General features: G+C 44.7%; 1 protein-coding gene across 3 annotated transcripts in view; it reads right to left on the reverse strand.

Moving 5' to 3' along the window:
* Positions 1-23,564, reverse strand: part of TXNDC11 (thioredoxin domain containing 11) — a 111,671-nt gene that overhangs the window by 3,397 nt on the left and 84,710 nt on the right. For 2 of the 3 annotated variants that reach the window (XM_090024800.1, XM_090024802.1), the window contains 3 exons: positions 21,957-22,102; positions 18,743-18,852; positions 5,013-5,093 (listed from right to left, as the gene is read on the reverse strand). In XM_090024800.1, coding sequence (XP_089880926.1) covers positions 5,013-5,093; positions 18,743-18,852; positions 21,957-22,102 — 337 coding nt within the window. The remainder of the gene's footprint in view (positions 1-5,012; positions 5,094-18,742; positions 18,853-21,956; positions 22,103-23,564) is intronic. The other variant, XM_090024801.1, reaches the window with a different exon arrangement.

Consider the following 23,564-nt stretch of genomic DNA (forward strand, 5'->3'; position numbering starts at 1 on the left):
ATATCTTATGGGAAACTGAGAAGGCTGGAGGGCTACTCCAGGGGAGCATCCATGAGTGCTCTGAGCCTTACCTATCCTTGGACACTAATGAAGATGAGCATATAAAATCCACTAGTAGTGCTGATGGCATCAGTACCGAGGAGTGGATTTTCAGAGATGTCATTTCCAAAGATGGAAGTACCTAACTGGCAATTTAGACTCCTAGGGTGTGAACATGGCCAGGGTTCCTGGTTGTTCGGGGAGGGGGGGAATCCCTTCAAGATGTATGGCAAGTGCTGAATTCTTTGGTGTAAGTAACAGGGATCACTGCCACACCTGTCCCTTTGGTCATCAGGTCTACTGATAGCTAGGCCCCAGGAGGAAGAGAGGTCTTCTGCAATGCTGTAATGTCGTTTTTCATTTCTCAACAACATTGTCAAAGATTAAAGTCTTTGATTTCAGATGCCAATGGCAAAAAAGTCAGATAGCAAAAGGTCAGATGACAAAGGGTCAGAAGCTAACACAACAAACTCCGTGGTTGTAATTTATGCCTCTGTATTAACAGTGTTGCATATACACACCCCTATCTGTGCCTCATTTCAAATTACTTGAGTTCTCATACGAGAGAGAATCTGACCTTGACGGCCCAGCACAAAAGATAAAGTATCTATAGTAACGAAATTAGCTAACTTTAGTGAAGTTGTAAAATTAAATATGCTACGCGCGCCATCCTGTGACCAAACAGAACCAGTACCACCCAAGTAAAAATAACCCCCCTTTTTTTTAATGAAACCTGAGCAAACAAAGAATGCACAAGTGCCAGCTCATTAATTATTTATAATTGGTGTATAGTAATTGGTCACCTGTGTCAGATAAAACTTTGAAGGAATTTCTGCCCAAAACAGAGAACTGTGTATACACTCAAGAGCAACAGATCGTGCACGAATATTTCTCTCCGCCTACGTTATCTTTTTGGCGAATCCCCGTTTATCTCTCTATCTCCGACGTTACCTTTCTTATCAAGAGCTCCCGGTAATACGCAGACCGCAACGACTTATATGAATCGCTCGGAAGGAACTGTCTTACTCACCCTGTAAATGCTGGGTAACATGATATCTGCATGCTGTAACTGAATAAATAAATCAACCCCACTGCCTGCGCTCTAGCCATCAGAAGCGTAAGTAAAATAAATCTTTTGTGAAAACATCACGCTGTGTTTAAATCATCCTGACTCCTGTTCACCGTTATCACCCACCTGCCAGGTCATAAATCCCCCTCCTCACGCCAAGCTGGTCGTGCCGACCCAGGCTCGCAGGTCAAGGGTGCACCGGCGTATGGGGCTCGACAAACATGACAGAAACTTTGTCAGAAACCCCTTGCAGTTGTACAGTTTTAATAGGGGTCTTGTGTGAGGATAGACATCTCCTCCAAAAGGAGTGGATCTTCATACAGGATTTGATTCCTCAGACTCCCCTTGCTACTTTTTCAGACAGGGGGATGTGCTCTTAGGTTTTATGGAAACATGATCAAAGGAGTCCTGGGCTCCTGGATCCAAAGCTGGCACCAATCATATGCTCAGGAATTATATCTGCTGCCTTGCCCCCACAGCTTTGTGAGTTTGGGAGGCGAAGAACTTACAGATAGCATTTTCCTGGACTGTAAGATTCTTCCAGATGGTCAAGGCACTCGCTACGATATCCCTGCCACGTGAAGGAGAAATGCATCACACTAGGTGATACTGTGGCGCTATTTGGGGGTGAGGGAAGCCAGGCAATAGTTTCTTCAAAAGCAAGTTCCAAAAAGCACTGACCTATTAAACTACTAAACTATTCTACTGACCTAGTAAACTATCAAAAACTACTAATGGTAGTAGTAAAGAGTTTGGAAGTCTAGGAGACAGAAGCAAAGAGCTGTGTCTTGAGCTGAAAGGATCTGAAGTACAGCTGGCATACTCCACCCTTTCTGCTGTCAGTGTGAAGCATAAGGAGCGAGGGGATGCACATATGCCATGTTAATAATGCTGTCCAAAGAATGTCTCTCAAGACTGAGCCCATGAAAGGCATGCTACATAAGTGAAAAGAATGAGAAGATCTAAAAAAAGATGCATGACAGACTGTTTCCTGGATGGACAGAAAGTAAGAAAATCTGATGAGAGTGGATGACTTATGTGCCACTTATCTGCAGATCCAAATGTAGGGCCTTGTGCCTAAAAATATCCTACTATCACTTCTATAAAACAAGTGCTACTTCCCATAGTAAGAATGCTCTCCAATAAGCTAAAATAATGTTTGATTATTTAGTTCTTTTCACTGGAGAGTAGAACTGATTAAGTCCTATTGTCTCAAAATACTCGCTTTCAAATCCTGGAAAATATTTCAAATTAGTTGATGTACGGGATAGTTATACGGGTCCCTTTTTAGTAATGATTCAAAAACTTGTGCCAAATGAGGGTGCTGTTCTTCAAAGCTAAGCTAGTCTTGGATTAACAAACAAGTAGCAATGATAGAGACACTTCTCTGATCCCAGTCTTGTGTCACTTAGAAGCCATTCATCAGTGCACCCTTAATGAGACTTAGCAGAACTTAATAAGGCTTAGCAAAAAATGCAAAGTCTACATAAAGACAAAACACTATGCTGGATATTATCACTATATGAACAATGACATTATAGGCTGACTTGGCACAGACCTTGGTCACATGAACAGAAAAAAACTGATCACAGCAGTAGGTTATTTTCTTCTACATGGACCAACACTGAGCTGCGATGAGACACTTTGCTAACAGGTTACACATGTAACATGATAACAGCAGAGTGATGGTGACACTTATGAATTTTGGTTTCCATCTTAGGCTCTGGAGAGGAGCAAGTCCACTGAGCACAGATTCCTCTGCCCTTTCTCCTCCCTATCAAGCTTGATTGCTTTTGGCTACGCTTCCTCTATATTACCAGTAAATACAGCCAATAATATTAAGAACACCAGCAACATGATGTAGCCCTATTTCCCAAAACTGCTATTTGACACTGAAAAAGCCTGTACTTTATATGAAGTGCTTTCTAAAACTTGCAGTTTGCAGGAAACAAACCCACTGTAAACAGTTTACACAGGAAATTCTTACATGATATAAAACTTTATTTATAGGTGTGACTTTTGCCTGAAACCCTTGAAAACTCTGGCAGTGCCTGATACATGTTCAGAGGTTGAAATAAAAAACTCAACTTTAACTAACACTGCAGGAAGCCCACGGTTAGCATTTGCAAAAGATTTTTCTTCTTCTCTAGTTTGTTAAAATTGCCTAAACGGAGTCCATCTTCCATTAAAGATCTGCAGAATTTCAAAAAGTGTTAATAATTTCCTGCTTGGGCAGATGTTCAACCATAAATTTACCTCCCTTCAGATGCATGCTTTTATAACTACCTGTTTTTTCACTCTCAAACCATAATCTCTTTCTATTTGATGTTGCAGTGAAATGCATGTAGTCACATACTTTGTGGCAATACTATGATATCATAAAACAGAATTAATGACTTTACAAAAGCAGCAAGAAAACCAGAAAACAACTGCTAGAAAAAGAAGCTCTGGTTAGCAGCAGAACTCTAAACTCTGATTTGTACATAAGAGATGACTAAGTAAATTGCATAAGTTAACCTTACGTTAAACTGCATGTTAAAGCTCACTCCAAATGAGAATTCCTTCAATTAAAAAAAAAAAAAAAAGAAGGGAGAAAAAGAGATTATCATGAAACTGTCCATATATAAGCAGCTATGTTTTCTGCCTCCATAAAACATGGAAGTGTGCTTATCTGCGTAGCCCAAAGAAGTCTTCAGGCACTGCAATTCTGCCACAGTTATAGGCAAGTGAGAAAAGTTGAATGTGGCAAAAATATCAATGCAAAATTGTGAGTAGGTGAAATCTGAGTTAACATCACTTTTGACTGGTGAAAATTCGCACATCCCTGTTCAGTTTGGTTATGAAAAAACCGCAGAGCAGGATAAAGGATTCACAAACTCTAAGGCTGGAACAAACCATTCTGATCAAAGGATGTAGTAAGTCACCCTTTAATTTCTATTTGTATTATTTATTTTTAACTTCTGCCAATTTGCATTTTTACTTCCTATTTTTATCCAAACTCTTGATTCCCTCATGTTTTTAACTTCCCTCCTAAAATTTTCTTAACAATGAGATCAGGATTAGTTCAAGTAAGAAAGATGGTGACCAGCCCATATCTGTTTAAGTGTTTGTGATGACAAGCTCCGTTTACTGATTTTCTAAATCTCACTACCAGAATCCCCATGCCTCCTTTTTTCTCATTATCTTTCATCGATTTCTAACTCGCCAGTCAAGCACTGCTACACAATCAAATGAGGTAAAATTAACTACGAAATAACGATTAACAATACATGTTGTTTACAAATAAATCTTAACAAAAGACACTTCAGGATAACAGTCATTAGCCACAAATCATCATCTGTTCCCAAATACCTACTGTATTTACTTTGTGGCCTACCACAAATACTTCTGCTAAAAAATCAGCCCTCCAAAATTGGAATGTATGTCTTAAGCAGGGAAGCCAATCTTTGCTGGAGTAGAAGCATGGAGTCACTGTGTTGTAATGACTGCTGCTTCTACATGCCAGCAGGAGAGTCCAGTTTAACCTTCTCATTGTCATTGCCCAATTGGCAGCCGCTTTTGTCTGTTCACCCAATTTGGCAGTGGCTATGAAAGAGTTAACATTGTGAACTGGCTGACTGTGAGTGAACTGCTGCATGCAGTCAGCTCTTGGCCATGACTGGAAAAAAATCTCTCTTCATTCTTCTGCCTTCCAAAAATAAGTTGTGTATCTTAACAGGGAGGAGGCATATGGCAAACGAGAAAATACAGTATTTGAGAAGCTACAGGAACTGGCAGGAAATTGTACGTACATGGAAAGGAACCACTGGTTGGCTTTCACCTCTTCTGAGGCAAGTAACCAGATATATTTTCAAACTCCCAGGAAAGGAAGGAAAATGTGTATTGAGGAAAGAAATAACATTACCTGTTCTGAGGAAATAACAAAATGGTTGGGAGGCGATCTGTCATAAATTCCCACGGGAGGTCATTTTGAGAGACATCAATTCTACAAAAAGCAAAGCAAAAAAAGGAGAAAAGAAAAAAAAAGAACTGGATAAAGAGATCAGGCACTGACTATTCCAAGCATTACTCTGAATTTTGACGTATCATAATTTGGAGGTGATGAACAGACAACAGCAGGTATGAGAAATCAAACCTAAATGTATTCTATTACAAGAAATGTTATGAAGATGAATCAGCACATTGCATACAACATTATATAAAACTACTCTCAGTTTAGCAAACTGCCCCGCACAAAGCTTTGGCTGCTACTTTCCTGCCAGAAAAAGAAAATCAACTTTTTCTTAGTAATTAATGAAATCCCATTACTGGTTACCATATTCTGTTACAGGAGTTCGTTTCCTTGAGACAGACTGGTGTACCAAACGCGGCACTATCAGTACAATGCAGAAAGATGGTATTCCAGCATTAAGAATGTTCTATTTAGCAAAGCTGCTGAGTGTCCTTTGTCAGGTACATTTTATTTTGTGCAAGGGAAGCTGTCTTAATTCATAAAATGGAATACCATCCAGCATTTAAACTAAAAAAACTAAAACAAAACAAACCCTGCACTTAACCACATAAAACTCAACTGCTCTGGAAGCAACATTTACATTTGTCAGCATCTCTTGTTGTTTGCAACAGACAGGTTTCTTCCTTCAGCAAAAGAAACACCTTGTGTCATATCACAGCAAGTAGCCACCTGGCTTCATTATGTATCATTTACTTCAGGACACTAAGTTTAATGTCCTTTCTGATGTTCTGGAGGGAGAGAGATTTACTCTTCTTAGCGATTTCGATGCCAGAGTCAGAAGGGACTTGAACCACTGGAACGGAACCATCAGCAAGGAAGGAGTAGGAAAGGTCAACTCCAGCAGCTTCCTCTTCTTGACTACATGCACAGGCCATGGACTCACCAGCACTAACACTAACACCCTGTTCTGCCAGAAAAACAGGCACAAGACATCATGGCAACACCCCCAATCTAAACACTGGCATGCACTTCATTGACTATATCACTGCCTGGGACTGCAAATATGTCTGCATCACCCAAGCTATGCTAGGAGCTGATGATTGTTGGTCCAATCATTGACTCATCCACTTGGAGCCAGTTTGAGTAACATAACCCAAGCGACAGCTGCAGCAGAAGCAATGCCAATAGAAGATCAACGTCAGAAGACTCAAGGACCTAACCAAATGAGATCTCTTCCGTGACGGGGCATGCTTCCAGGCCTGATCTCAGTATCAGCCCGCTTCCTGTCTATAGGCAAACCAACCACCTTGTACACCTGCCACGCCTTGTATTTTAATTAGGATGTTAATTAGGTGAAGGCTAACCTTTGAGTGCCCAGCTGTATCATGGGCTATAGGTACACACTCCGACCACCCCTTACACATGTCCCAAGCCTCACAGATGTCTCACTGCGTGTTACATCTCCAGCTCAAGACCAAGCCAAACTGGGTATACAGCTCAGTCTCTCACACTCTGCCCTCTTGGGCCACACACATACTGCCCCCCTCTCATTGGGGCCTCACACACTGCCTGCTCTCACCAAGATTCTTTCATGCATGCCCTCTTCAAGGCATTCACTTGCTCCTCTGAGCAGCTCCCATAAGCCATCAGGCTTTCCTCTCCTCATTTTGGCCAATCCTAATGCAGCCTGAGACAGTCATCTGAACTAGGCTGTGCAATTAACAAACTATAGGCCAACTTCGCCCCCTAGCCCCTCACCAGGCCACTTGGCCCCCTCCTCAGGCCAACACTCAACAGCTATGCTGGGGGTCTTTCATCCCTACAGGCTCAGGCACCCCTCCCTGAACATACCTGGCCCCATTTCACCCTCTCATTAGGGTCCGGGGTCTTACACCCCCCTTAGGGCTCAGGTGCCTCTCGGTAGGTATACCTGGCCCCACTCCTCCCCTCCAGTAACCCACTGGATAATGGGGGCTGGAGTTCTTGAGGCACCCTGACCCACCTTTCACTGGGGAGGTTAGCGGTCTTGGTACTTACATGGGGCTGCCCTTCCACTGGCAGTCCCACCAGGTCTCCGTTCCCCAGCAGGGTGCAGCCTCCTTCCCTATAGCCCCTTCCCCAACCTCTGAGATGTTCCTGAAGCGGTAGCTCCATGAGGTGATGTTCCTCCCTTGCTGTCTGGCAGCAAATTGCTGCCACAGCTCAGAGCTGGGCTCTACAATGGCTGCCCTAATCAGGCACCTGCTGGCTGCCTGCTCCAGCCCTTAAAGTGGCGTCACATCTTCCCTCAGTGCCTCAATGAAAAACTGGTGAATTCCAATCAACAACAAAGGGAAAATATCATCAGCACTTGGGGTGTCTTCAAGTCCACTGTCATCAGCACACTTGGATTCTTTACCTGGAAACATCAAAACTGGTTTGATGAGAAGGACTGAGAGGGTCCAGGAGTTGGTCAACTGCAAGTGCAAGGCCTTTTGAGTTTGGCAGAATGATGCCAACTCCAAGCAAAAGAAATGGTATCACCAAGCCCAGGCAAAGGTCCAAAGAAGTACCTGTGATGTGAAGAACACGGTGAGAAGACAAGATGAAGGACATTCAATAGTTTGCTGACATCTACAAATGCGCATGTTTTTTTCCCAGTGCCACCAAAGCCATCTATGGTGGAGGCACTCAGGAACCAAACTCCTTGAGACCTAAGGATGGAGGAGATCTGATCGCCCAGTGGAAGAAGCATTCTGAAGACCTTCTCAATCGCGACGCTCGTTGTTAATGAGAGTGTTCTTGTCACAGGAGCATGGAGGTGTCCTGTGCCAGGTAGTGTAACTTGGGGTGGGGGTGTGTCACAGGAGCACCAAGGTGTCCTGTGCCATGGAAGTAAAAGGAACCGAGCTGCCAATCAACAGGGCACTGCAGCTGTGGGTCGCTACAGACCTCCCACGGAAAGTCCCGAGCTTGACCAGGAGTTCGCCCAGGAACTGACTGAGGCCGCTTGCTCCAGGACCTTGGTTGTCATGGGTGACTTCAATTACCTGGACATTTCATGGGAAGATCACTCAGCTAAATCTGAGCGGGCGCAAGGCTTTCTCTCGTGCGTGGATGACCTCTACCTGACTCAAAGTCTATGGGCCAACGAGAGGCAAAGCGCTGCTTGACCTGGTACTGGCTACGGGGGATGACCTAATCGGCGACCTAGTGATTGATGGGAAGTTGGGTGACAGCGACCACGAGCTGATCACCTTCACCATCCGCCGTAAAGCTGGCAAGTCAGTCAGCAACACAGAAGTCTCTGACTTCAGAAAAGCCGACTTTGACAAGCTCAAGAAGCTAGTCAGTCAGGCCCTCAGGGACCATGACCCCAGGGAGTTGGGAGTTCAAGAAGAGTGGTTGCTTCTCAAGGAAGCGATCCTCAGTGCACAAGCTAAATCTATTCCAACACGGAGGAAAGGCAGCAAGAAGGCACAGCAGCCCCCCTGGCTCTCCAGAGACCTAGCGGACCTACTGTGGCTAAAAAGGAAAGCCTACAAAGGATGGAGGACGGGATTCACCTCCAAGGAGGATTACTCCGCGCTGGTCCGGTCCTGTAGGGAGCAAACCAGGAAAGCCAAGGCTGCAACTGAACTTCAACTAGCTTCAGGCATCAAGGACAACAAAAAGTCCTTTTTCAGATATGTGGGGAGCCAGAGGAAAAGCAAGGGCAATGTTGGACCCCTGCTAAACCAGATGGGGCAACTGACGCCCAGGAAAAAGCCAACCTATTAAATAGGTACTTTGCATCAGTCTTTCATCAGTCACATGGGATGCCCATGCCTGCTATGGGACAGAGAAATCTGGGTGAGGGGGATCCCCTACCCTCCATCAATACTGACCTCGTGAAGGAACACCTTGAGAAGCTGGATACCTTCAAGTCAGCTGGCCCTGACAACCTGCACCCCAGGGTACTCAAGGAGCTGGCGAGCGTCATAGCCCAGCCCCTGGCACGGATCTTTGAAAACTCCTGGCGCTCTGGTGTAGTGCCCGAAGACTGGAAGAAGGCCAATGTGGTGCCGATATCCAAGAAAGGGAGGAGAGTGGATCCGGCTAACTACAGGCCCATTAGCCTGACTTCTATCCTGGGGAAGATCTTAGAAAAGTTTATTAAGGAGGCCATCCTTGAGGGACTGGCCCAGGCTAACATTCTAAGGGACAGCCAGCATGGGTTTGTTGTGGGTAGGTCTTGTTTGACCAATCTCATTTCCTTCTATGACCAGGTGACCTATCACCTGGACGAGGGAGAAGAGATTGATGTCATATATCTTGACTTCAAAAAAGCTTTTGATCTGGTATCCCATGATCACCTCTTGGCCAAACTGCCCAGTTGTGGCTTTGGCTCCACCACGATCCGCTGGCTGGGAAATTGGCTCCGTGGTCGGACCCAGAGGGTTGTGATTGATGGCAGTCACTCATCGTGGTGCCCTGTGACCAGTGGGGTCCCTCAAGGCTCTGTCCTGGGACCCATACTGTTCAACATCTTCATTAACGATGTGGACATTGGAGTCAGGAGTGGACTGGCCAAGTTCGCTGATGACACCAAACTTTGGGGCAAAGCATCCACGCCAGAAGATAGGTGGGTGATCCAGGCTGACCTGGACAAGCTCAGCAAATGGGCAGACAAGAACCTCATGGTGTTTAACACCGAAAAATGCAAGGTTCTCCACCTTGGGAGGAAAAACCTGCAGCACCCTTATAGGCTCGGCAGTGCTACGTTGGTTAGCACTACAGAAGAAAAAGACTTGGGGGTCATCATTGACCACAAGATGAACATGAGCCTCCAATGTGATGCTGCGGCTAGTAAAGCGACCAAAATGCTGGCGTGGATCCATAGATGCTTCTCGAGCAAATCCCGGGACGTCATTCTCCCCTTGTACTCGGCCTTAGTGAGGCCGCAGCTGGAGTACTGCGTCCAGTTTTGGGCTCCACAATTCAAAAAGGATGTGGAGAAGCTTGAGAGAGTCCAGAGGAGAGCCACACGCATGATCAGAGGTCAGGAAAACAGATCTTACGATGACAGGCTGAGAGCCATGGGACTCATAGCCTGGAAGAGCGCAGGCTCAGGGGTGATCTGATGGCCACCTACAAGTTTATCAGGGGTGACCACCAGGATCTGGGGGAACATCTGTTCACCAGAGCGCCCCATGGGATGACGAGGTCGGACGGTCACAAACTCCTGCAAGACCGTTTCAGGCTGGACATAAGGAAGAATTTCTTTACTATCCGAGCCCCCAAGGTCTGCAACAGTCTTCCAGCGGAGGTGGTTCAAGCGCCTACATTGAACACCTTCAAGAGTAAATTGGATGCTTATCTTGCTGGGATCCTATGACCCCAACTGACTTCCTGCCCTTTGGGCAGGGGGCTGGACTCGATCTCCCGAGGTCCCTTCCAGCCCTAATGTCTATGAAATCTATGAAATCTATATGGCAACCAGCCGGTCAGGTGGCCAGAAGGGGGCAGGGCCAGGCCTTTATAACAGTCCAGGCCAGAGCATGACCAGCAGTTCCCTTCTGGCAGCCACAGGAGCAGGAGCTCTGTGGCTGAGCTGAGCAGCCAGAGTTGATGATTGCAGCCTTACCTTGCTGACCGGCTGCAATGATGCTAGGGAGGAGAGCACCCTGAAAGGAGGTAGGGTAGAAGCCCTGCTGGGGCTGGGAGTTTGCATTACGAGCGGGTAGGCTCTTTGTTAGTTTTGTTACAGCTGTTTGGGCTTGGCTTGTGTTACAGTTAGTTCGGAGGACCGGGTGAGGCTAAAGGGGTGTGAGGAGACCTCATGGGGGCTTCCCAGCAGCTTGGGGGGTTCCCAGTGCCCAGTAGGGGCACAGTGCCAGTGGGGCACAACTGTTTGCGCCGCAGAGGCGCGGTTTCGGATCCCAGCCCGTAAGGGCGGTGTTTTGCCCAGTGGGGCAAAGGACCCAGACAAGGGTCAAGGGGCCAGGCACGGCTGCGACCACCTGAGCCCCAAGTGCGAGGAGCGTGATATAGGCCCCAGAGGGGGCGGAGAGCGTGTGCAAAGAGCACAGTGTAGGCCCAGAAGGGGGTCAATGGCTGCGGAGAGTGCGGCAGAGACCCCGAGAGGGGCGAGAGGAGCTAGAGGCGCAGCAGAGGCCCCAAGAGGGGTGGGGAAGCCCAGAGGTGGCCGATAGGCCCCAGAGTGGGGCGGTGGGCTAAGTAGTAGCCGAAGAGTGTGCTGGGCCCAGGGGGCGCCAGTCGCAGGGCGGCAGCTGCGTGCCGGGCCCAGGGGGCACCAGTAACAGGGCAGCTGCTGTGTGCCCGGCCCAGGGGGTGCCAGGCGGGTGACGAGCCCAGGGTGCCAGAGGGGAGCACCCGAGGGGCAGGGGACCGTACAACGTCCCACAGAACAGCTGCAAGGCTTGGGGCGTGCTAAAGGGGAGGTTTGGAGGCACGCATAGCCCTTAAGGCAGGGGTGCCCAGCGGTACCCCATATGGAGTAGGGGTAGGAACACACACACCGTCTACTCGGGGACAAAGGCAGCCTCCCATACAAACCTATTTATTATCAAAGTCATGGCGGGCAAGAATCCGAGGGTGCCGAGTGCACCGTGAGTGACGGTAGGGGGTGCTAGGGGGTTCATGGCCGGTCCTAGGCCCCACTCCCTCACAGTTCTCAATTCCATATTTGAATCCCTCCAAGCCTTGATGAGGTAAGGAAAGCCATCAAGCAGATGAACAACAAGGCACCTAGAGATGGAATCTCCACTGAAATCTTCAAGGGGGGAGAGCAGTTTATATCACAGCTCCATTCCCTCGTTGTAAGGATTTTGAAAGAGGAGAAAATCCCAGACAACCTCAAGGATGCCATGATTATGACAATCTTCATGAAAGGAGACACGTCTGACTGCAGATATTAGAGGGATTCCCATGCCGTCTATCACAGGAAAGATCATTGAGAAAACCCTCCTGAATCGTCTCCTTCCACTTCCTGAAGAGCTCCCCCCCCAGAATATTAGTGTGGGTTTAGAGCATCAAGAGGCACAACTGATATGATCTTCACAGCTAATCCGCTGCAGAAAAAATGCCAGAAAAACAACATAAACCTCTTTGTGTCCTTCTTTGAGCTTACAGGAGCCTCCAATTCTGTCAACTGAGAAGTGTTGTGGAAGATCCTTCTGAACTATGGACGATCACTAAAATTCATCACCATTCTTTGTCTGCTCCGTGGTGTTATGCAAACAGTGGTTGTCAGTAATGGAACCATCACAGATCCCTTTCGGGTAAAGACCGGAGTTAAGCAAAGCTGTGTCATCACTGCAACACTCTTCTCAATATTCCTTACTGCAATACTACATCTGACCAACAACAACCTTCCAATTGGAGTAGAGCTAAACTACCAAGTGGATGGTAAACTGTTTAATCTCAGCCGACTGAGTCAAAACCAAGACCACCCCAACCTCAAATCACTGAGCTCCAGGATGCTGATGATGCTGTAGTCTATGCTCACTTGGAACCAGGCCTTCACATAACCACTGATATCTTTACCAAAGCATTCAAGTTTAATGTGTTCTGGATAATTTTAGGAATTTGGGGCCTGGCAATTCATAATAGTAACAGAAGAAAAGCTTTTATTCAAATACAAAATTGACAGTAATCTATAGCTACTTATAATTATAGCAGGTGAGCTTTGAATTAGCACTTTTAAAAAATCTCTTAACAGCATCGACTCTGACTACAGCTGCTCAATAAGCCTGGGGCTTATCTACGTGTTATTTTACGCTTGGACTATCTGTTTAGAAATTTAAAAAATATGCATAGGCAGGGTCAGGTCTTCTAGTGACTGGGACCAATACAAGTGGAGAAACCTCAATACTGTGGCAAAAGATGATTATAACATTATGAAGGCAACCCCCGCTTAGTGCTTTTAATTGGTTCCCAAAAAAACAAGCATTAAGCAGAATAGCATTAAGTGAAACCAATTTTCCCATACAAATTGATGTACTAAGTACAATTTGTTAATGTGGCTCCCCACTAATACTATAAAAATCATTTAATCTGGACTTCTAATTCAAATATTTAATTCAAACTTTCTAATTCAAATCCAAATTCAATGCTCTACAGACCTCAATATGGCATTCACCTGCTTCAGGACATCCAATTTTAAGCTCCAGCGTTAAGCTTTTATGCTGTTTTTTCTCAGCACTTGCAGTTACAGAGTTGGTTGCATGTTTCTGACTCATGAAGATTGATTTCAAGGGTCAAAATTAACTGCTAAACATAGAGCACAAAAGTTTTTGACAAACTAAGATGGTGACACAAACTGGCACTAAATTGCGCAACGAGCTATGCGCCACCGACGTGCTGTGGCACTAGTGTACATGCCCTGCTGCCAGCTGTACAATGCCTGTGAGCATTATAATGAAACTCACGAGTGCTAAGTGGAATCGGGTATCAATGTAAAACAAGCGTTATAGCGAAATAGCGCTAAACAAGGGTTGCCTATACCTTATTCTTAGAAAATAAATTGTTACAACGTTATCTGTGCCTTGCCTGAAGGTTAGGAGGCATCTACAATTTTATATTGGATGCCTGGAGAACACTTTTTTGGTTGTTTTTTTTAAATGAGTTGTTCAAAGCTGATTAAAGTAATTCTAAGATGTTTCTGCCTTCTGTCACTCCAACAGAAGACTTAAAAAAATAAAAAAAATAAAAAGCCTATTTATATGTTGCCATTAGGTGCTGAGGGAAACAGCTAACAGCTTATTTATCTCAAGGAAAAAGCTACCCCAAGATAAGCTGCAAGCAGACAATCCCTATGTCAGTGTAAATTACACTAGTTTATCCTTCTCCCCATTCCTTCAGGGGTACTACACTTGACTTGGTAAAGTTAACCTCACAGTGCAGGTCCAAATAAAAGATATCAGCACAAAAATTGCATGAATCTCACATTTTAATAAAAAGATATTTATATAAAATGTAAGATTGTTAGGATTTACAGGAACAGCAATGAACTCCTAAAACCCTGGTAAACCTAAATGGCTCTATAAGGAAACTGGCTGACTAGAGGTTAAGATTCTAAGATTTTTTCTATAATTTCTTGCCACAACAAAGGCAATTATAATTATGCTGCATACTATCCCAGGGGGACACAAGCGAAGGCCCCGGAGCACCCTCCTGCAGCAGTACCTGAGGGAGGGCTGACCCACCTGAAGAAGAAAAAGAGAAAAGCCCTGGAAGTAAGGCATTCTTACCATTTTCAGGAAAAGCAGAGCCAGGTGAGTCACACCGTGACAAACCACCCACACAGGTCGCCAGCCGTTTTTATTGCTGGCTGGGAGCGGCATTGGCAGATTACATCATCAAAAATCGCTGCCTGGCTGATTTAAAAGCCAGTGGCGAGGAAATGGAGGGGAGAGCAGCAACACCGGAGCCAGAAGGCAAAGCTGTTCCCTAGGCTGTACACAGGCTGTGTCAGCAGCTCAGCAGGGATCTGGACAGAGTCCTGGCAGAAGTGTACAGGATCCATTAAAAGAAGGATCATCCTGGTTTGGCAGGGCAGCCACAGATGATTGCATCAAGGGACCCTGGAGCCTCAGACACTGAACATGTGAGTGAGTGGGATGGGCTGAGACACCGTACCCCACATATTCCTTTTTTCTTTCTTAATTTGTCTTGAGTTTCGCAGAGCCCCAAACCAGGGAGAGGGGCGACAAGCAACCTTTCAGGTCAAGGGGAGCTGAGGCAACACAGCAGACTGCTATGCTTCAAAAGAAGACGTGATGTGTTGATGAGGGTGGTCCCACATCCTATGGTTATCCTGTGTGGAGGGATACCAGGAGATGGGCAGGGAAAAAAAGGGGGCAGGCAACAACATCAGGAGATGTGCCGGTGATCCATCATCTGGCTGTCCTGAGGTCTGGCACATGGCTGAGGTGTAGGGGAGGTGGAGTCCCATGAACACCCGCACCCAGTCTGCAAGGAGCCACGAGAAGGAACTCCACCACTGAAGAGGAAGTTCCAAGTCGTGGCAGGAGAATATTGGGGCCTCCCTCAGGGTGAATACAGCCCAGTGCCTAGGCCTCAGGAACACACCCTGTGGCTAGCACCGGCTATGCGCTCCAAGGAGGCTAGAGAGCAGCCACACGAGGCCAGACAGGTGCAATACTCATTAAACAGAATACATATTCCCGAACCAAAAATGCTACTAGCACCAATCCACAAATGCCTGAACTAAATGGAAGGAGGACAACAGCTCATTACAAACCTATCCAAACAGAAAAGAATCCTATGAAATTATAGAAAGAGGGTTTTAATAAAAAAGCATTTTCAAATGAACAAGTGATGTTTTCTTTCTGCCACTATCCTCAACTTCCCAACCCAATTTATCTTGTTTTACCCACTTAAGCAAACAACCACCAGACAGCAAGGAGAAAAGGGAACAAGTGAAAAACACTGTACCAAGAAAAAGCAACCTCCCAGTTTAGATAGCATCACCAAGGTCTCCTATACATGTGCAGGGAGGCTGTAATTCCAGCACATTGGAGCAGATTAATCAAGTCTGCTGGTGTATGGTAATTTGCCATCTATAAACTGCTTAAATTATCTATGCTATGCCAAGACAGGACTTTCTAGTAATATTAAGTTATTTTGGTCTCCTCTAAGAGCAGAAGTACTTCTAAAGGCATAGCTTTAAAAATCTCCAGAAGCATAAAAAAAGATTATGGATGAAATGCTCACCTTTTACTGTTTGTGGTCTTTATTTTGTTTGGTTTAATTTTTAATTCTTCTTTTCTCTTTTTATAATAAAAAAGGTCACAATTAAAGACTGAGATCATTTTGCTAGCCTTTAAATCAAGATATCTCATAAAGCAAGGGAGAACAATAGTTTGGGCCTGTGGGCCACATGGACAGTTTTGGGGAGCTACTGGATATCAGTCAGCACTCCCCTCCCCCGACCACTGCCTGGAGCCCATGCGCCTTTTGCTCCTCCCCACCACTGCCACCAGTGCCCAGCAGAAGCTAAGCACACAACCCCGGCCTGCCCTGTGTCCACTCAAAACTCACTCCAGCCAGAGTGGACCAGCTCCAGACCAGTCAGGACCTATGCACACAGCCCTGATCCCAGCACCGGCCCACCCTGCATGTGCTCCAGACTGAGCAGTGGTGGCAGCCAGAAAGAAGCTGCTGCTGGGTGTGGGGGGAAAAGCGGCTGCCTACCCCTCACCGCTGCCAGGCTCTTCTTGCTGTGGCCTCCCAGAGGCCGTGCCTGGGTTGCTCTGCAGCCAGACAGGACCAAGGGACCTGCTGCAGGACAGACGAAGTCCCTCTGCAGGCTGCATTTTGCCCACTCCTGCCATAAAGCATGACAAAGCAGTCATAGTCCAAAGTGCCTTTAAGAGAGACAACTGTTTAGATTTGGAAACAACATAACTTTGGAATCAAGTATGAAGGTGAAAACAGACATAGAACTGGGCCCAAAATAGAACTGGATTTTAGAAATCAAGTTTAACAGTGTCCAGTGCAAGGAGTTGAACTGATTTAGAAAAGTGTGTTTTAAGAAAGTAGTATCATTTCATAAAAAATAAAGATAAAGTTCAATCTTGAAATGTAATTAAATATTTTTCCTAATAAATTCATTAATCATATAGCTAATAAAAGGAACAATATAGCTAGGTGCCAGGCTATTTAAAATATACTTGCCCCGTTATTAGACTAAGATATATATATGTGTGACAGGTTAAAATTCATATGCTAGAAAAAATGACAGAAACCCATATGATGTATTAAACAAATTATTCATTAAGAGTTTAATTAATCCCAACAAAAAATTTTGATTCCTACTTAAAACAGAGATTAAGTCATATCTATAGGCTTTATGCTGGTCCTTGATTGGATGAATATGTAGCAGAGTAAAATGGGAACAGTGCAATTAGAGAAGAATTTTCAGATGTGGATAGATTACCAATTCTGTGCAAGAAGCAACAAGAGAGACAGGTGTAATAGTACCACATATATGGTACTTTTGTACCATTCTAACATAAAAGCCTTAGTCTGTCTGTCTCTGTCCATAACGCTCCAGGCCACCTGTGCATGCGTGGCTGAGGGGGTGCATGCTGATTGGCTGAGAGGGCCTGGAAAGTAATGGACGGGGCGAGGGAGCTGACGTGCCACCCCAACAGAACCCAGCTAGATCTAGACAAATTACAGAGATGGGCAGGTAAGAATAGGATGGAATTCAATGCAGACAAGTTCAAGGTACTGCATGTAGGGAGAAGGAACCAGCAACACACCTGGGGAACACCTTTCTTGTCAACATGGTGGCAGAAAAGGATCTTGGAGTCGTTGTTGACTCCAGGATGAACATAAGCCACCAATGCAAGGAAGCAGTCAGTAGAGCTAACCGCACCTTGTCATGTATCTACAGATGCATCACAAGCAGGTCCAGGGTGGTGATCCTTCCCCTCTATGTGGCACTGCTCAGGCCACAGTTGGAGTACTGCATCCAGTTCTAGGCGCCACACTTCAAGAGAGATGTGGCTAGCATTGAGAGGGTCCAGACGAGGGCCAATCACATGGTCAAGGGGCAGCAGGTTAGGCCCTACGAAGAGAGGCTAAAGGTCCTGAACCTATTCAGCCTCTACAAGAGAAGGCTAAGAGGGGATCTGGTGGCTGTTTACAAACTCACCAGGGGGGACCAGTGAGAATTGGGGGAGGCTCTGTTCCCCCGGGCACCACCCAGGGTTACTAGGAATAACAGCCACAAATTGTTAGAGAGAAGGTTCAGGCTGGACATCAGGAGACATTACAGTTAGGGCTGCCAGGCTCTGGAATGGGCTCCCAAGTGAGGTGGTGTTCCTCTCTTACCTTGGGGGTCTTCAAGAGGAGCCTGGACAGGTATTTGGGTAGGGTGACATGACCCCGGCACCCATTCCTGCCTGGGCTAGGGGGTCGGACCTGATGATCTGTTTAGGTCCCTTTCGACTGTAAGTACTACGATACTATGAACAACAGCCAACACGGAGGGGGAGGTGGCGGGGAGGAAGAGAGGGGGAGGAGCGGGAAGGTGAAGGGGGTTTCCGGTGGTGGTGCCCCACAATGCCACTGTGCCCCCCGCTCTCTCCCCCCGGCCCCAACAACAGCCAGCAGAGGAGGAGGTGATAGGGAGGGAGGAGAGGGGGAGGGGGATGTTGTGTGCCACCGGGTGTCAGTGGCCACTGCTACATGCAAGTTCCCCTCCCACCCTGCTCCTGGGAGCTGGCAGCAGCATGGGGTGGAGCAGCAGGGAGTGGTGGGGAGGTGCATGGGGCCACAGTGGGAGTGGCAGGGAGCAGAGGGGGGCCCATAGTGCTGAATGTGGGGTGTGGGGGGAAAAACAGGGATGGAGACAGTGCAGCAGCACTCTGGGGCATCCCACCCACTCCATCATTCATGATGGGCAGTTTGCAACTCTCTCTCATATGAGATGAGCTTACTTAAGTCAGTTATAAAACCGGCTACGTTATAACAACACTCTTCACTGGGTTCAAATATATCCGATTTGCCCAGTACTCATTCTTATTTTAAAATTAATGGTGTACTGAAAATTAAAGGCACCACGTGATCTTTACAAATTATATAAAACAAATACGTTCATTTCTAGAAGTCAAACTGGTCACAGCAGTACAACTGTATCACTGTGGAAAATTAAAACATTCATTTACCTTGCCACAGTGAAGTTGTCCGAAGGCAAAAACCGAGCCAGCTGAATAAAGATGTGGTTAAGGGAAGCACAGAATCCACACCATTGCGCATAATAGAGTAGCAAGACATCCTGAAAGGTAGAAGGATGAGAAATTCAGTTAGTGACCAGAGTTTACCAGAAAGCAGAAATAGTCACCAGTATGTTAAACAATGCATCTAACCTACAGAGATGGGGGGGGGGGGAGGGATGTACACTTGTTGTTTTTACACTCCTGTCCATGAAGTCATGGGCCCAACTCATGGGATACCCCCATAGCTCCTGAAACAGGAAAACAGCTGTTTTAACAAGCCTCAGGGGACTTCAACATGAAGGAAGCATCCTCACCAAATGTAAATATGGTACAGGTCAGTGCCATCCCCAGTAAAATACTCTGATGCAGGGGACACATTGAGAGTATTTCTAGATAAGACGACATGGCCACTGTCCTATGTCCTGCTTACTGCCTGAGTGGCTCAGAAGTGACAGCCAGGTACAAGTGACTCTTTAGAGCTTTATAACCTCTGGCTAGGAGCTGGGCCAGTCCATGACTGCTTCATTATGGAGGAAGCATTATGTTAGCATAAAACCATTTTTAAACCTTCAACCATCTCTGCACCAAGATCAGCAAGGACACTGGATCAGGAAGGAATTTTACCCCATGGTCAGCCTGATATGGACTGTGTGGATTGTTGTGTTCTTCTGCATCAGGAAGTGTGGCCCTCATATTTTAATAACTTCTGCAGCAGCAGGATATTAGCCACCATGGTCCCCCTGCTTTACCTGTGGCAGAGGAGGGTATTATATGTCTTGTGTTGCGTCAGGGTTGACTCTGTAGTTTTGCTTAGAGGTTAAACAGTGGATTTGTATAGGATGGTTTGGAAAGGGATGATCCTGCTCCAGCAAGGAACTGGACTAGATGCCTCTTGAGGTCCCTTTCAGACCTTCTCTGTGATTTTATGACCTGGGTCTGATGAATAAAATGAGTAATTCATGGTTTATAAGACTGCTGCAAACACAATGCTGTTACGCTAATTTGCCAACAAAACATAAGTGGTCCTGTGCTCATTTTCTGTCATCCTCAGCAATGTCCTTATATTAAAAACAGAAAACTAGATCAGACAATCATTTAATTTCCATTAAATAACAACGGAACACTGAACTATATTCTGGTCGTCATGATTGTTCTGCAGCTTTCTATTACTATTTAATGAACTGTGACTATATGCTTTAAATGGGAAATCTGTGTTCCAGAAGACAAGCAATTTTCCTAAAGCTAGCCCAGCAGGCACCAGGGTTACTGGAAGCTGAACACTATACATGCATTTATTCTCTAGAGTGCCAGCGGCCAAGGATTAAATTTAGTCTTTAATTTAATCACTCCTTGAAAAATCAAAGCAATGTGATGCCCTTAAACATGCCACCACACAAAGAATTTCACCCTGTGAAACCAAAATATTTTTACCATGGACTTTTTTGCTATGCACTTTTTAAATACTTCTTTTTTTTGTTTTGTTTTACAACCTTCCCTTTATTCTATTGCATCTGCTTTCCAGTCACTATTGTTCATCATTTAATTTCTTAATTCCTGTAAAAATGCAAATGGCTCCCCCTGCAGCTAGCACACACACTGGTCATATTTGGCGCATAGAGGTGCTATATGCTCATCATCTCTTATCTCCTTGAACCTAACAACCAGAATATGGTCCTGAATATGGCCCTTGAACTTAGTTTTTAACAGCTGCCACTATGAGAGCCAAGTCAAATTAAAGCCTCTTCTTCTCCAGAAATATATATGTATATTATTTAAAAAAGAGAAATAAGACTCTGAAGGACTACATTTTCAGGTTGTGAGGAAGTTGTACTTGGTATAGCTGAACAAGCAGCCCCCCAGGACTCAGTTAAACTGAATTTTTAGCAGCTTTATGCCAAAATGAGCCCAGGAATTGGGGCCCAGCAGGGAACTGATAACAGTGTTTATCACCCAATTAAGAAAACAACAGAAGACCATTACCAGCTACTTGTTGATTCTGCTGTTGGGACAGTAGCCAGCATGTGGTCTTCTAGCTAATACACAGACACATCCTCAGCAAGGCAGACGGGAGGGGGGAATTCCTACTTAGCCCGCGAGTGGCGAGGGGCAGGGAAGAAGCACCTTGCAGTCTCTGAAGCTGCCGCCAGGAAGCAAAGGGAAGGGGCCAGCCCTGCTGGGAAGCAGAGAGCCCTGCCCAGCCCAGAGAGCATGCTGAGATGCTGGGGGTGTCTGGTTTATCTTAACCCAGCAAGGGGTCTGGGACAGATACTGCATAAAGTGGTTTAAGCCAAGTCAGTTAAGTCTGATACTACATTCAACCAGGGTTTTCTCAAACTGGTTTATGTGCACTGAACATCTGTTCTGTTACAGGTTTAAACCAGTTTCTGATCACTTAAACCAGCTTGTGTGTAATGTCTGTCCCTAGCCCAGGTAGCCTGTTATCTACCTCCAGGCATGACTTCCCACCACCTGTAAAAGGGTAGTGTAATTACTTAACTGACGAGTCATTAGGCCACCTGCTGTTTTCTTCTTTAACCCATAAGTTATGGGTCCTAGTCCACCTTCACTCTTCCCCTCCCCACCTCCTTGGTTCTCCCTTTATCCCTCCCCCTCCTGCCTTCCTGTTCCTGAGGCACCTCACCACATCACTGCCCTTCTCCACTAGGCCATGCCCCACACTAAATGTTAATGGATAATGCTTTCCCCATATAAATATACTTATCATTTAAACATTTAACCTTTCACATCCATACAAGAAACTGAAGTGTGGACTTTATGCAAGAAACATTGTAAGAGTAGGTTTGCTGCTTACTGGGGAAATGGAAAGAAAATTCTGCAGTGATCCACAGGGAGCAGAACAATGAGCAGGCTCAGCTCTCTAGCTGCAGCTACTCAGTTACTTACTACAAGGAAAGATCTGCCTTTCAAAAACAAGGTGCATATTACATTCCAAGGTGTACTGTATACAAGAAAATACAAGAAGTATTTCCCCCCACTGAGTATTTTTGCTTAAAGTTAGATACAGAACTAATGTAAACGCATGATCAAAAGAAGCTTTTTACTTTCTGAACAAACTAGAATTGAAGAATGAACCCCTCTAAACTTATCCTTTGAAACGCAAATGATGCCTTGCAGTAACAATTCTCAGTAAAGAGCTGTATACCTTTTCACTCAAGAACACCACTTCATGAAAGGTACTAGTAGTCACTTCAGTGATTATGTGCTGTATGTGAAAATGGACTGAAGAGTCACCAACAAGATGTCTTTTTAAGGGACTGTAGATAATGCTGAAGTTTTTAATGAAGTTTTCTAAAATTAAAACAGAATATAAAAAATTATTCAAACTCCATATACATGTAATATTTGGACTGTCTGCTTTTATTTCAGGATTCAAAAGGGGAAAAAAAACCAAAATTCAAGTATAGTATACATGCCTAAATTTATTTATGGTGATCTGACCTCAAGTTCTGTTTAGCCAACATTTACTCTGACACCAAATATAAGAATCTGTCTCATCTCTTACTTTTTCTTCTAGCTTCTCCCCACTGATTTCACTGTTCCATTATGGTGCAATATAAATATAAAAATATTTGTCCAAATTTTTCAGAGACTGAATCATCTTTGATTATGTGCAATATCTAAGCTGTTTCATATGTTCAATTTAGATCACAAGCTGTATTCTTCTATGTATAATACTAAGCTCATTCAATAGTTGAGACATGCATTTTATTACATAATGCCAGGGAACACTCAAATATAATAATTAGTCAACTAGAAATTTTCTAGTTTAATAATTTAGTTTCTATTCCACTGTTCTAAAAGTCAGAATTAAATGAATGGCCAAAATCAGAAGGGAAGGCCTATACAGGAGCCTTTTCATATACAAGCAAAACTTGGCTTGTTTACCCGTGTTAAAACCTGTAAAATTTAGGAAAAATCTGTAACAGCTCTTGTTGGGTCAGTACTGATATTCTATTTATATAAGTAGCTTCTAATTTCAAGAATGTCTACATTAAAAAAAATGGCCCCTTTAAGCAACAATATCCAGGAAGATTTAAAAAAAGGCTTAGTGATCTGGCTATTCACCAGTATTATTCTTTAATTTCTTCAGCAGAATGCAGCTATAGCTTTTCATTGTGGGCCAATGATATGTAAGAATAATGGAAGGACATGTACTTGAGTAACTTGAATAAATTAAATGTTAATATTCAATTATTAATACACATAAATTCTTCTCTATTTTAAGGCTTTTTTCCCCCCAAAATGTGCACTTAATGTACACCTAATTTTTGCAAGCAGTTGATCAGACAAATCATTATTTGCATATGTTCCATAATTTGCATTTGCCACTTGAATCACTGCAAATAAATTAGAACTGCATTCACAGGCTCTTCTAAACAGATTACTGCAGATATGCATTTTGCACATGTGCTGGAAAAATATCTAACAGCAGGAAAAAATAACAGAATCAATTTAGAAATTTTAAATACAGCTAAGAATATAAAGGAATTACCATTTGAAGCAATAGTCTTCAGAGTGCTATACTGATTAAATCATTTTGACATAATATGCATGTTAAAACTGTCTTTTAAAAAGTCCCAACAACTTAAATTGAATTTTCCACCAAGACTCATTCACAAGGATATATATTTAGCAAAACAACTGTTTTTAAAAAACTGCAGCTAAAAAGAGAGCCCACACAACAGAACTCCATAACCTGATATCGGAGAATACCCAAGGCAATGAAACTGCCAGGCAAAGAAATTATAAT

The sequence above is a fragment of the Crocodylus siamensis genome, chromosome 12 (assembly GCF_052110815.1).
Source record: "Crocodylus siamensis isolate JL-2025a chromosome 12, ASM5211081v1, whole genome shotgun sequence".
NCBI classification, from domain to species: Eukaryota; Metazoa; Chordata; order Crocodylia; family Crocodylidae; genus Crocodylus; species Crocodylus siamensis.